Source organism: Squalius cephalus (genome assembly GCF_949319135.1).
Source record: "Squalius cephalus genome assembly, chromosome: 2".
Taxonomy (NCBI): Eukaryota; Metazoa; Chordata; class Actinopteri; order Cypriniformes; family Leuciscidae; genus Squalius; species Squalius cephalus.
In genome coordinates, this window is record NC_137123.1 from 29,024,704 (window position 1) to 29,039,911 (window position 15,208).

Consider the following 15,208-nt stretch of genomic DNA (forward strand, 5'->3'; position numbering starts at 1 on the left):
GTTTGCGCATTAGGTCAGTAGGCAGAGAGTAGGCGGACTTTTGTGACTGTTCGAACGCATTCGGCCACGAGTAAGTTTTCGGAAGTGGTTGAAAGTAGTCAAACTCAAAACATTTTAGACCGTTTACATCTATTTAGCGTCATCCACTTGTGATCCGATCAATGAAAACACTTCTTAATATCAGGTGTAAATCGGGCCATTGCTGCGATTTCAATGTTAATTAATATTACTCAGTACTTATTTGAGTAAGTACCACATAACTTAACTACGTCACCTTAAAATAAAGTGTAACCAAATAATCTTACCTACACCAAACTTTTGAACAGTACTGTATATCCAATAGAGTGAAAAAAGCAAAAAAAAACCTTTCTTCCTCTAAAAATGGTTATTGACAACTTTGACAGTTTAAAAGATTCAGAAATGCAAAATAACATTAACAAAAACATTTTAACTAATAAACGTAAAAAAAGTTAATTTTTTTTTTTTTTTTTTTTTTTACTTAAAAAAATGTTGTCCCTGTTTCAGAACAATGCGAACATACAGCCCTGAAAGGTCAGTTTACCATTTTTAAATGATGCACTTTGAAAAGATATGCCACAGACAGACAGCAATTAATCACCTCTTTGATTATATTTCAGATAACATGGCAACATTTGGCTTTTTTCTCTCCATCTCTGATGGGTGTGCAACTGCGCCAATTCCTAAAGCATTTTGCGAGGGCTGGAGTGGATGGAAGAGGAATTTAGTGGCGGATAACCTGAATTTAATTTCCAATTGCACATCTTTGGCTGCCAGCAAATCCCACTCTATATTTTGAGGAAATGCGGCTGCCCAGTCACTGATTGCCGGAGGTTAGAGAGATTATATGCTTATCCTCAATTTGCTTACATTCACATTATATAGAAATGTTAGGCCTGAGGTAAAGCCTTGTAATGGTAGCGAACATTTTTTTAGAAATATATTACCCGATCTAATCTCTTAACAGAAAGCTGTTGCATAACTCTCTTCTCTAAGTTTGCAGTTGTTGGATGTAAAGGAGATGGTAAAGGCTTTTTTCTCTCTAGAAAAACAAAATTGTTGATCTAGATAACAGCATGGAGACTATGAAAGTCCATGTGGAGTTGTCTCTTTGCTCAGTCTCTTTTCTCTCCAGAGTGCTGTCTGCCTGTTTGCTCTGTTGCTCAGCAACAGAGGTAGCCTACTGGTGCTGCCAGTAAGAAGGGTGTGTGTTTGTGTAGTGAAGGTAAGCATGAAGAGAGGGAGAAATAATGAGAGAAAAAAAAGTGGCTGACGGCCGAGAGAAGTAAAAGGTTGGAGAAATAAAATAGAGAATGTACACAAAAAATTGTGTATGCACAAGAGAGAGAAAAAACAGCTTCCACTCACTTGGCGAGATGCTTGGTTACCAGACTGAGCACTAATCTGTTCCTCTCTGGCAATTTATGAACCAGACAGTGAATGGCCTGAACTCTAGATTCTGGACTAGCGCTCTCTGTGTAGAGCAAAAGAGAGAGAGAGAGAGAGAGAGAGAGAGAGAGAGAGAGAGAGAGAGAGAGAGAGAGAGAGAGGAGAGAGAGAGAGAGAGAGAGAGAGAGGAGAGAGAGAGAGAGAGAGAGAGAGAGAGAGAGAGAGAGAGAGAGAGAGAGAGAGAGAGAGAGAGAAGGGGGGTTTTAGAAGACATCATGAAACATGCAGTATCACAGTTTACACTTTACAATAAGAGTAATACGAGTTTTTTTTTTAAAGACTTAAATACAAACACTACCAGTCAAAAGTCTGGACACATCTGGCTGAATTTGTTTCCATGAACTTACATGTAAATGCATATGCTTAAATGTTTGTAATTAGTTTTGTAGACAAATATAAATTTCACCTATGTATAAATTATTTCGAAAATAAATAAAATGTATTTATTGTTTTAAACGTAATATAATTAATTAAAATAAATATATATTTAAATATTATTGAATTAGTAGGACCAAACAGTACAGGAAAACTAGCCTACAAATGACCAGCATAGAAACTCCTAAAAAAGAAGCATCTCAAGATACTGCTCAAAGTTGGTCCAGGAAATAAATTAAAATATAATATGATATTTTTAATTTGTTCAAATCCCAATCCTTTCAGGTTTTGATGTTTTATTACGGCTGGTGTAATCAGTGTTACTTTTGTATTATTTATATAAAGGTGTTTAACAATGAAACCGAAACACCTGTTTTAGACCACTATAATTTATTAATATGGTGTAGGGCCTTCTTTTGCGGCCAACCAACATCAGTTCATCTTGGGAATGACACATTCAAGTCCTTCACAGTGGCCAGAGGGATTTTGAGCCGTTCCTCTTCCTGAACAGTGACCAGGACACCATGTGATGCTGGTGGAGGAAAACCTTTTCTGACTTGCTCCTCCAAAATACCCCAAAGTGGCTCAAAAATATTCAGATCTGGTGACTGTGCAGGTCATGGGAGATGTTCAACTTTACACCATTCTGCCACAAGTCTTGCTGTGTGTATCAGTGCATTATCATGCTGATACACAGCACCCCTTCAGGGTACAATGTTTGTACCCATTAGGTGGACATGTTCCTCCAGAACGGTTCAGTAGTCATTGAAAGTGAGGCGCCCATCAAGCACAGCAGGGAATGCAATTATATAGCAGCCCAAACCATCACTGATCCACCCCGTGCTTCACTCTGGGCAGCAACAGTCCGAGTGTTGAGCCTCTTTAGGGCTTCTCCACACCGTAACTCTTAAAGATGTGGGAAAGACAGTGAAGGTGGACTCATCAGAGAACAATGCATATTGTACATGGTCCACAGCCCAAGATTTGCACTGTTGGCACCACTGAAACCAACATTGGCTATAGCAGCCCGACCATGAATATTGACTCCTTGGAGCTCCCGTTGAACAGTTTTGGTGGAAGCAGGAGAGTCAAGGTGCGTATTTAATTCTGCAGTGATTTGGGCAGCTGGAAGGTTACTCCTGTTGGATGTGGTTCGTCCTTCGTGGTGGTATGCCGACATTACCCTAGATACCATAGCTCTCGATACACCACAAAGATTTCCTGTCCTGGTCAGAGATGAGCCAGCGAGACGCACACCAACATTTGTCCTCTTTTGTATTCTGATATCTCCCATTATGTTGTGTGGAATACAATTTTTTATGTCCAGCTGTGCTATTGCTCAACTAATTCAATCTTCACACTCTGCTCTTACTGCTGGAATATTGGCCATCAGGCGCGTATTTATGTGAGCCTGACTAGAGTTTGGTTTTTCCAGCTCGAAAGCCAACGGAGAGTTGCTAGACCACCCTGGCTGCAAAATAAAATGTGCTGCCGCTAGGGTGCGTCTAGATTTCTAGGCTACTGTATTAGTATAGTTTTTAATTAATATTTTAAATTAGCTTTTATTTTTATATTTTCAGAATTTTTTATATTTTCAAAATTACTGTTGTTTCATGTTTCGATAATTTTTGTTTTTAATTTCATAATTTAGTCATGTGCTTGTCATTTTTATTAGTTTTAATTAATTTCATTTCTATTTAGCTTTAATCTATTTTCATTTCAGTTTTAGTTTTAGTAATTTAGAACTTCAACTTTAACTTATTTCAGTTAATTCAGTTCAGTTTATTTGCGTTTTTCATGTAATATTTATATTTTATTTTATTTCAGCTCTATAAATCATTTTTAATAGTTTTAGCTAACAATAACAACACTGGGTGTAACTATATTGGCTGAAGTGGAGTAGTGGCTAAATGTTGCTCCAGAGGGACCTGAATACAATAAGTCCCTGTGGGCCTGTCAAAAGCAAAATAACTAACAGTAGTTTAGGCCTGCCTCTATTGACTGACAACACCTACAATAACCTACGACAACCTTCTGAGGACAACCATCTTTGGCAGTCATTTTCATATTTCAGATGTCCTTCAACGGAATTTAATTCAGTGATACTTTTGACAAGCATTTACCCCCCTTAAGAGTTTCACAAATCATAAGCTCTTTTCTCACTGACATGCACATATTATAATTGTATGGCATTTGTCAAGTAATTGATTGGGTATTGCTTGATTATTGTCTAAGCAAGGACAAAGACCTTACTTGCAGGGACGATGAACTCCTTATACAGCTCGTATGTCATTAGTGGCTCTGGAAGGCTCCTTGAGAGAGAGAGAGAGAGAGAGAGAGAGAGAGAGAGAGAGAGAGAGAGAGAGAGAGAGGGGGAGAGATTTATCGGCTTTATTGGGCATTATTATATACACAACACTATGATTAATGTGGCTGATCACTGCAAGAAATTAGATGAGCACACAAACACACATACACACTGTGATAACCAAGTTCATCTGAAGGTACTTTCGCTCAGTATCTGGCACACGTCCCAGCACCGTTAGCCCAAAATGAGCACACCAATATCATTCATACTTGTAGTGTAGTACAAAGACAAAACACACATATAACTCTTTTTCTGCTGCATTACAAAAGCTGCCTTGTGCTATTTTATTGTTACAAATCAGTTATTACAGAAATCAGTTAAAAGCAATATTAATTAATTGTGTAAAATACACATATTTTATCACTGAAAGGAATGTCCCACTGTGAAATTCACTAAAAAAACCTTGACATTTCACATGAACACATTTATCCTTGATACTTTTATTTGAGATTTAAATCGATTTATAAATGAAAAGGCCCATACAGTAGGTTTCTTGCTGAGGATTCACACTTGAAGTTAGCTTTAAACTAAAGTTTACTTAGAAACAAGCAATTGTCTTAATGCTGAATGGTGTAGGCCTATTCTGTCAAATTACAATCAGTACATATAGAGAAAGGATATATAGAAACTATGTTGTGTTTATTATCTGCAAACAGAAACAGAATGTAGAAAGTACAAACTCACCTCAGGTAAAGCTTTAAAGCACTGGTGATGGTTTTGACATCCCAGTCCTCACAGGCTGCTAAATCTATTTCATTGCTCTTCTCATCTACAGATCACAAAACAATAAAGAATTAAGATCAAATCATCTTTATTAGAGGGCAAAAAACTATGGTCGGTGAAGGGGGTGGATTTTGGATCTACTGCTCCTATCTAATGAGTGATTATAATCAAGGTATTAGCCTAATCCATATTTTTCCTTCTAAACATCACATGAGTTGAATGACTTCTCTAAGCTTATGAGATTTTACTTTGTTATAGAAGCTACCAGTGTGATTACTGAAATGTTCTTTTCATGTATTCTCTAATGTCTGTATTTGATATCTGAATGCAGTAACAACGCTTGCTCATTTAGCCCGGCTTCCAGAAATGAAGTATGGACTTCTTTAACATGTCAATACATTTACCTGCTTTTCTAGGGTACTCTGCCAGCAATGGTCACAGGGATCATTTAAGTCTATAGTTTAAGGGACCATTTCTTAGTTAAAGCCTTACTTTCCATTTAGACTAAAGTGTCCTCTCCTTGAGAGAAAGAACGTATTATCTTGATGTTTTGAGAAGACTCTCCTGTTTATAGTTCGAGCCTGGCCAAATCCAACCTTGAAGAAGCTGTGTGTCGGTGTGTGTGTTAGTCTTCTTGGTTACAGGTTAAGGAACAACTGGCATTATTGGAGATTGACTGAGTTGTTGTTCTGGACATGCTGGCGCCCAGCAACCCAAATCTGTGACCTGGAAGGTCACGACGTGCCTAACTTCAGGGTCCAAGTATCAGCTGCCTAATCGATGGAGATATGCTTCAGTCTATCTGTATATGTGTGGAAAATTACTATGTCTATCTATTTCTTAGCCAATGAGAATCATTCAACCTGAAGCAAGGACGTAGCTTAGACCTTGGTGAAGGGTATAACTGCTGTGATCTTTGTAACTGTAAGCGGGGTGGCCTATGAAAAGCTGACTTCTGCTGATGAAACTGCAAGCTATCTTCAATGTAAAACTTTTCTTCAATTTATTATAATTCTGACTCCGGTTCTTCATTCATCATATCTGGTTCTGGGTCTTTGACTGTAAATCCCCTTACATCGGTAAGATTATTTAAAAAAAATTGAATTGTCTTGTTTGGTCATCAAAGCTGCATGTGATGTGAAAACATTAATATTGTGAAACATTACAATTTAAAATACACTGTAACTGGTTTCTATTTTAATATATTTTAAAATGCAATTTATTCCTATGATGGCAAATCATTTTTTTTTGTTTTGCAGCAGCCATTACTCCAGTTTTCACTGTCACATGATCCTTCAGAAATCATTCTAATATGATGACTCAGTGCTTAAGAAACATTTTTCTATTTTTTTTTTTTTTTTTACATCACTGTTAAAAAAAGTGGTGCCGCTTAATATTTTTGTGGAAACTATGATAAAAATATTCAGGATTCTTGGATTATTTGATGAATAAGAACTTTCAAAAGAACAGCCTTCATTTGAACTATAATTTTGCAACATTATGAATGCTGGATAAAAGTATTAATTTCTTAAAAAAAGACCCTAAACTTTTCAACAGTAGTGCATTTTGAAAAGGCTGGGACAACAGTAAAATGATACAATCAAAATAAACACAAAACACATTTAAAAGAAGCAGAAATAAGGGATTCAGATGGAGGTTTCATGTTTCACTTGTATGTTTGACTTGTGATGTGCTAACCTCCCTTTGTTCTTTTCTATTTATTTGTTTTGAATAATCCCTGTAATGCCTAAAATTGCAACTAAAAAAAAGAAAAGAAAAGAAAAAAAGCAGAAATAAATGATAAACTCGTGATAAAACATTTCTGAGCCAGTTTTAGTGTAACCCTACTAGGACCCGATTAGGATGCTCAGTATAGATGAAGTACAATGAGAAAGATAAAGAAAGTGAGACAGAGAAAGGGCTGAGGGTCAGAGTACGGACGATTTGAGGGGAGGACATATGGAGGACTGATTCATTCAGTTAATTTCCCTTCTACATTTGAGGTAGTATCACAGCTCACATATGGGTTTATGGATATATAAATACTTTCCTGCCAGGAGGTTGGACAAAGAGTATGCAAATGTTGTTACCATGGAAATGTCTGAATGTGTTTTTATATAACACAGTAGATAGTCATAAAATGTCTTAGGTCACTTATGTACAACATTTTAGTCATATATATATATATAAGTAAATTCATTCTCAATCAAACCTGAACGGCAGTTTGAATCATTGTGTGCTATCTGCAAAGGCATATAAATATTCTCTGTCTTAAACTGCAAGTCTGATTGTATTCAGTCAAGTCGCTGAATTCAACGTGCTCCAACCTGTTCTAAACTATTTACATTTTATAATGCAGTCCGCTGTTGACGACACAAACAGCAGAGAAGAGATTGAGACAGAGATAAATTCTCTCTTTCCCAGTTCTGCTCTCCTTTAAAACGCTGGTGTTCTATAACCTCAACTCAACCCTCAGACAGCCTGGGATACACAGACTGTATACACAAACTTGAAACTACTGTTGAAAGTTTGGAGTAAACATATTTTTGAAATAAGTTTTGCAGAAGTCTACATTCATTTGATCAAAAATACAGCAAAACTGTGCAGTATTACTTCAAATTAAACTTTTAAATGTAATATATTTTATATTAATATATATGTCATTTATTAGCAAAAGCTGCATTTTCATTACTCCAGTCTTCAATGCTCAAGAAACTGATTTGGTGCTCAAGAAACATTTCTTATTATAATCAATGTTCAAAACAGTTTTGCTGCTTTTTTTTGTTTGTTGTGATTGTGATTATTTTGTATAACTAGAAGTTGTTATAAAATTGATGCAGGTTCTGCAAATGCTGTTAATAAATGATAACAGTCGCTTGGCCTCTCATGGCTTATTGCTTTATTAAAATGGCATGTCAACTACCTGAGTTTTCAACCAGTGTTCCTTGTGAGCACAATGAATCCTTAAGTGTTGTGACTTGTGAGCACATCACGTCTCTGATACAGATAACGTTTTAGCACTATGTGGTTTCATCTTAACACTTAATTTGCATTCTACCGACATCTCAATACAACATAATGTATGCTCATCCTCCTGAGTCACATTGTGAGGAAGAGTCTGTCAATAAAACAAATATAGCAATTGAAATTGGCATACAGGCGTTATGATTATATCGCTGTGGAACGGATTCATCTGGATACTAACGTATAGTATTATATTTCTTTGTAAAGATTCACTTACATAACCCTACATCATTAAAAAAAAAATTCTAAATGCATAATTCTAATTGTGTAGACCTTAAAACTTTAGTCTACCCAAAAATTCCGACATCATTTATTCGCCCTAAAGTTGTTTCAAACCTGTATGAATTTCCTTATTCTGTGGGACACAAAAGAATATATTTTGATGAATGTTGGTAATCAAATAGTTCGGTTTCCAATTGACTTCCATTGTATAGATAAGAAATAGAATGGAATGGGGAAAGAAACTGGTTGCAAATGTTCTCTTCTCTTATGCTCCACAGAAGAAAGAAATGCATACAGGTTTGGAACAACAAATGATGATTAAATGATTTTCATTTCTGGATGAACTGTCCCTTTAAATAAAGAGAATGTGTGGATATAATCCAGCGACAGCAGAACCTGTTAATGACAGTGCTCTGAATTTGAAAATGAGATGGATAGTTGGTTGTGCTCTGGACATTTGGCAGGTTTTTAAGTTCATGAACCAACTACAAGGGCTCAGGCTGTTCTCAGATGAGGACAGTGGATCCGTATAGAGTGTTAATGGCTATTAGACTCTGGAGTGGCTGAGTTCATGTAGCAGCAGGGGCACAGGCAGCCTGCCGACTCGACACAGCATTTAGCATTCAGAGCAGAGAGATACCAGCTCATGCTACGACTGCAGGAGAGAGAGAGAGAGAACCCAAAAGAAAGAAAGAATGATAGATGAGCATGGAACAGGAGCATAAGAGAGATGACGATAGAGTGTGATCAGATCGTGTTGGGTTTTTGGGAGAGGCGAAATAGGATCAAGGAAGAGAGAGAGAGAGAGAGAGAGAGAGAGAGAGAGAGAGAGAGAGAAATCTGATTGCCTGCCTGCAGTAATGGAGTCAGGTGTCACCTAAAGGACAGGACAACGGGACATACAGACAGACACCAGACAAGATGAATGTCTGAATGCCAATGAGACTCAATAGGACACTGGCTCTAGACACAATTATGGTGCTTCAAAGAAAATCACCAAAATCTGACCAGCAATTACAGACCTATCAACAAGGCTCAACTTACCAATCATAAAACTGACAAGCTTCTGTACTTTTGAACTGACTCCAACCACTCTGTACAGACCCTGATCATTAATACCTGCAAAAAAACAAACAAAACAATAACAGTTAGGTACTCTATAACCATCCCAGCTGATCTGGAAAAACTAAATAGCACACCAAGCTTTTCCTGCATTATCCAGAATGAAGCACAACAGGTTGTTGGTTTGGGCTGAGAAAAACTGCTAGATCATTCTGCTCTCTAGTGTTCAGAGGGTGTTACTACAGTATGCAACCTTACTGAAGGTTTTAGCAGAAGTTTTCCTTTGTTGATAGACAATAAACTGTAAATAATGCCTGATATGTTTTTATATGCATTACAACATGCTGTTACTTATTTTGTATGTGATTTTCATATATTAAAACATTACTGGGATTTACCTCTGGCTTCAATGGCGTTTATTGAATTTTTCACAAAGCTTATTCCCACATCATCCAACTGGGCATCGACTATGGAATACACAAATGCCATTATAATATATGCACCATCAATAAACACAAGCATATACATTTTTGTTTGTTTGTGCATAAGCACTACAATTAAAGGTAAACTTTAGCTATAAACAGTAGCTCTGATATTAATTTGAGTTCACTCACTTCCTCTTTCTCTTGAATGTGTTCGGTTAAGATACTGCATCTATGCGTGAGAGATAAACATCAGAAAACACAAACCATACCAGCATGAAACACATTACACCAAACAGAACTGAATTTATATACCAAACAAGAGACTATTATTGATCATTAAAATGCTTTGAAATACACACCACCATTCAAAAGTTTGGGGTCAGTAGATGATTGAAATTTTATATATATATGTGTGTGTGTGTGTGTGTGTGTGTGTGTGTGTGTTTATGTTTTTCAATATTACTACAATTTAAATTAACCTCATGTTTTGTCAACTGATAATCAGATAATTATTTTGACTGAATATAGCTTTAAATTGAAGTGAGGGATTGACACACCGGCTCCTTTCCTCCCATCGCATGCATCCAGAATCTGTGGTCATCTTCTGAGATTGCCTGGACTGTCAGCACTGTACCTGGTCTAGAAAAAAACACACAGACTTAGCCTGCTGCTATATACAAAATTAAAACTGAACACAACTATTATTGTACAACAACTTATTGTAGATTATTTGTCTTTTAGTGCATGATTCATTTCTAAACAGCTCCAAAATTGTTTTATCAAAATGTAGTAACTGTAAAGTGCCTTTCCATTTCATGTTTCTATTATTTTAAGGTTGTGCCTCTGGATCAGACACAGAGTTGTTTTGAGGGCACACACTTTGAGTGTTAATGAAGTTAAGTTAACGAAGAGAATGAAAGGAATACAGACAGACCAGTCCCTTCAGAAGCGAGGGTTATCTTTACATACAGGAGAAAAGTACACATTAGTGCTGCACGATTTTTGGTTTCAAACAGAGATCACAATTCTTTCACGATTCTGAACAGACAACTAAACAAAATAACATGTCATTTACAAGAGTTTCTGAAAAAAATGATAAATGCTGGAGTCTATTTAAAATCCGAATGAATTATTTGAAAAAATGAATGGTTTGAATGAATGATTCAATGACTCACTCATAAATACTTCATTGTTTCATTACTGGGAACATTAATCAGTTTTTTTTTAACAATTAAATGAATGATTCAATGACATAGATTTTTTAACAGTCTCTTGTCACCACCTGGTGGCGTAACAAAGTAATATATACAATTGTTATTTGAAGTGTCAAGTTATGTACTTTCAAAAGGTGATTTACTCTATTTTGATAGTGTTTACATATGTCTGAACTATAAACTTTTATTCCAGTTCTTCTATGAATATATGAATATTTTAACACAGAAATTATACTGTGTGGTTTAAAAGACTGTGAAGCTGTTTCATATTTACACTATATATAACAACTGCTCTCTCTGGATCAGCGGTGGCGCAGACGCAGATCTGAACGTTCCAGGTTTAATAGACACAGGCGAAATGTTGTCATTTAGGAATGAGATCGCGTGGGAGTTTGAATCGAGATTGCGATCTTTTAAAAAATTAATCGTGCAGCTCTAGCACACATGCAGCTTTTATGGTGCAAATCTGGGGTTGTCTATTAACTTTGACTGTCCAATCAATTTGAAACGGACCAAAATACAGTAATTTTTCTTGTTTAAGATCCTTTTCACTTGGAAATACATTGGATTATGGAAATCAAAGGCATATTCATTTTGATATTGAGTCATATCCTAATTTGGAAACATCCTGATGTGCTGTTTAAAAGATTCCACTAACCAGCCTCATGAAGCACACGATTAGCGTTCATCATACACTCTGCCCGGTTCAGCTTTGGCTTTGATTAATGAGGGTTCTGAGTGTATCCTGGATGATCAAAATATTTAGATTTTCCTTATCCTCTGACAAATGAGATGTAGTGCCAATGAATCTAATTTGTCTCGCACTCATGTTAAACACAGTAGTTTCAGAGGGATTTACGGTCCTATTGTTTTTCTTTTCCTGTGTATTATCATCATAAGTTAAATGAATAAACCTTAACAATCAAAAACAACTAATTTTGTTGGATTTGTTTTCAAAGGGGTCATAAAATGCATCAGATCTTTATGTTCACTCTCTGTCACAAAACACTTGGCAAACTGATTGGCAAAAAAATATCCAATGCAACCACAATGATTGCTTCTGAAGACAAAATACTTGCCACTGGTATAGCTTGCAATACAAGACATTTAGAAAAACTGTCAGCTTGTTGAGATTAATAAAAAAAATGAAGAGTCCGTTCAGAAATGAGATGACCAAACAAAAACCATTCTCTTTCAATCACTAAGGCCAGCTGTTAAAAATATACTTAAAACTTGCATTTCTAATAGTTTGATCTCTTGGGAAGGGTATGCACCATTTTGGGAAGAGCAGTTTGTCTACATCCAGGGACAAAATAACTTCCGAAGGTTTTGCTCAACAGCAGTACCACTCTTGTGATCGGTGGACAGACATGAGTTGCTAAGAGTACACATCCTTGATTTACATGTGCCTGTTAAGGGGCGTTTCAACTTAATTCAACTTATTTTCAACAGGGAAGTTAGCTGGGTAAGAAACTTGCAGTAAGTTTGTATTATAGAGTAAACTATGATGTGTAAATAGAAAGGACATTTTGATTTTCTATTTCATGTCCCCTTTAAGCAAAAAATCTACTTGTCAAGGAATAGTAAAACATTGTTAAAGTTTTTATTTTTTATGCATAAATGACATTATTTCTGGTGAATCAGAAACGCATCATTACATTTATTCATGCACACCATTATAACCGGAGGCATGGCCAACATACCGATCTGTGATCTCTATGTCTAGGCAGAACCTCCTGTCAAGTGTGTCTGTGGTTTTGCGGACACAAGACTTCATTGTAACAGAGTCCGTCTCACCCTGAAAGGATACAGAACATTCTGTGAACAGCAGATCAGCAATACATTAATATTATACGAAACATGCCATTATCAAGACTAGCGTGTCATGTGTGATGAGAACTTACAAGCTTCCCGCCTGATCTCTGGTCAAACGTTTTCATGTGTAGAATTTTTTGTTCTTTGACAAACGTGCAATAGCGTTTCACCCAGCTGGATCCAAAAGGAGGAGGTCCTGCAGAAATAGCAATAACTATCTGTAATGCAACCAGCAAAGCGCAGGATACATGGCATGACAGTCAGTAAAAGTAATAGGCACAAAAGAGTTCCATCATAAAAATTGTCTTGCGTACGTTTCTCCTGCATGTAAAGATAGCCCTCGCTGCTGATGGGGCTGGTCTGTCTGTACTCCTGTGGCGACTCTTTGATTCTCTTCAATAACTCATACACCTCAGAGCGTGTGCCCTCAAAACGACTCCGAGTCTGAAAGCAGAGGCACAACAAAATAACACAATCATTGAGTAAGTTTTACAAATTCTGTGAGGGCCTGGTATCTGGGAATTTACACTTATGGAATTCCCAAAATCTTTGGAATACATTGGGAAATTACTCAATCCATAAAAAAAAAACCCACCTCAATGTTCTTAAACATTCTAATCTATGTTTTCAATCTATACATCCTCAGAACTCTGACCCTGACCATCACAAGTGATTTATAACTGATTCAAAACAAAACACCAGCGAGGACAGTGACGCGGTCCAATCAAATAGGACAAGGGAGGAAGTCGACTCTCAAACTTCCGGCTTAGAAGTTAAACACAATGGAAGGTCAACGCAAACAAAGGCCTTTAAGTTTCCCTTGGAAACCTTGGCCCTCTCAAAACGCTGCTGTATCCTGTCTTGGTAACTCTCTTTCCATGTCACTCAGCGAGCCAATAATATTAACAAGAAGAATGTGAGTGAAGACTGACACATATTGGCAAATCACTCTACATGTGTTGATAAACAGTTTATATGCTGTTTATGTTTAATATTTTACTTATTCATTGCATATATGAAATAAAACATATATAGCCTATATTTTACAAATCTTTACGAAAAAGATTTAAAGTTTAGTGTATTAAAGTCAAAAACATTATGAAAGTTTTTACTTACATTTTGAATATTGATTTGAAGGGCCTTTTTGTAATGATCAAAATCTTTGGCCAACTCATATCCCTGATGATAGAAAGTAAATACAGTCTGAAAGAATGCCAGCATCTGCACAAGAGAGAGAGAGGGGAAGAAGGGAATGAGAGAAAATAAATAAATAAATAGAACTACTTATATCCACTAGGACCACCATGTTCATATATGTTTTTGTGTCTAAATCTCTATGTGATGTCAAAGAACACGGTTTCATGTAAGTAGAAAGTCAAACAGACATCCATAAACTGGAAAGTAATCAGGTAAATATTTGCTCTGCTAAAACACTCAACTAAATTAGAAGGATACTAATTTATGTGCTTATGCAAACTATTAAATTGTGTGTCCTAGGTGAATTAGTGAGAATGCGGGCCCAAATAGACCCACTTGCAAATGGCCTGGACAAACCCATATTTAAAAGAGGCTTTTGTGTGTGGTAATTGCACCAAATGTAACCATGCTGTACTTACAGCTCTCACTGAATATAATTCTGTTTCATTTATTTATTTGATATACGGAAGGCTACACTTTTTCCTCAGTATTTTTAAACAAATAAATGCAGCCTTGGTGAGCATAACAGACTAGTGTAGATAGCATTATGGTTACCAATACTGTTATTATGTAACTAACCTATATATACATAGTGTCCACTTTCATTTTATAATCAAAGTTTAATTTATTCATTTTCAACTCAGTTTTGTATAAAATTTGTAGAGTATTATGCCAGTACGCCATTCCAAACATAGCCCTAATTTTTGTTATTCTATTTGGTGCACACGGCAGCTTTTTACTAAGTGTTATGACAATACAGATGAAATAGTGTATATGTATAAATATATTAATAAACGTATATTTGTATCGTGTATTCTGGTGCTGTACAATCGCTTCACAGCATTGAGAGTTATTTCACTAAATGTGTTTCCTTTCTTTTTAGTGGCATGTGAAACCAAACCAAATGCTGTTGATAGACAAACATGAAAGCAAACCATGTTGAAACAAATCAAGTTGAATGACCATCTGGATGAAGGGTCATGCACTCACAGGCTCAACACACTCAAACTTCTTTCTCTCCTGTATCTCCTGCAGCTTGCAAACGTACTCCAGAGACGTCTCCTGAAAGTGCTGTCTCATCGCCTCCACCGACACGTCTGCCTGAAAGACAGACAGAATGAAAAAAAAAGTTGAAGAAAACAAGAAACAGAAGTCATCACATGAAAATTAAGAGTGACTTAAGATACGCAGATGGAGATATGGCGTTTCCAAAAGCTGACTGCCTGTCCATGTGTTGCCTGCCTTACAACACACAAAGGGCCTTATTCTGAAAATTGAACACTGAAAACAAAGAAATGACTTGGATCATGCAATTG

At 36.4% G+C, this 15,208-nt stretch overlaps 1 protein-coding gene across 1 annotated transcript in view; it reads right to left on the minus strand.

Moving 5' to 3' along the window:
• arhgap10 (Rho GTPase activating protein 10) overlaps positions 1-15,208 on the minus strand; it is a 76,646-nt gene that overhangs the window by 20,179 nt on the left and 41,259 nt on the right. The window contains exons 6-17 of the mRNA XM_079851678.1: positions 14,883-14,993; positions 13,812-13,916; positions 13,010-13,139; positions 12,785-12,891; positions 12,584-12,678; positions 10,224-10,305; positions 9,856-9,895; positions 9,640-9,708; positions 9,224-9,298; positions 4,895-4,979; positions 4,096-4,154; positions 1,387-1,492 (exon numbers count right to left, since the gene is read on the minus strand). Coding sequence (XP_079707804.1) covers positions 1,387-1,492; positions 4,096-4,154; positions 4,895-4,979; positions 9,224-9,298; positions 9,640-9,708; positions 9,856-9,895; positions 10,224-10,305; positions 12,584-12,678; positions 12,785-12,891; positions 13,010-13,139; positions 13,812-13,916; positions 14,883-14,993 — 1,064 coding nt within the window. The remainder of the gene's footprint in view (positions 1-1,386; positions 1,493-4,095; positions 4,155-4,894; positions 4,980-9,223; positions 9,299-9,639; positions 9,709-9,855; positions 9,896-10,223; positions 10,306-12,583; positions 12,679-12,784; positions 12,892-13,009; positions 13,140-13,811; positions 13,917-14,882; positions 14,994-15,208) is intronic.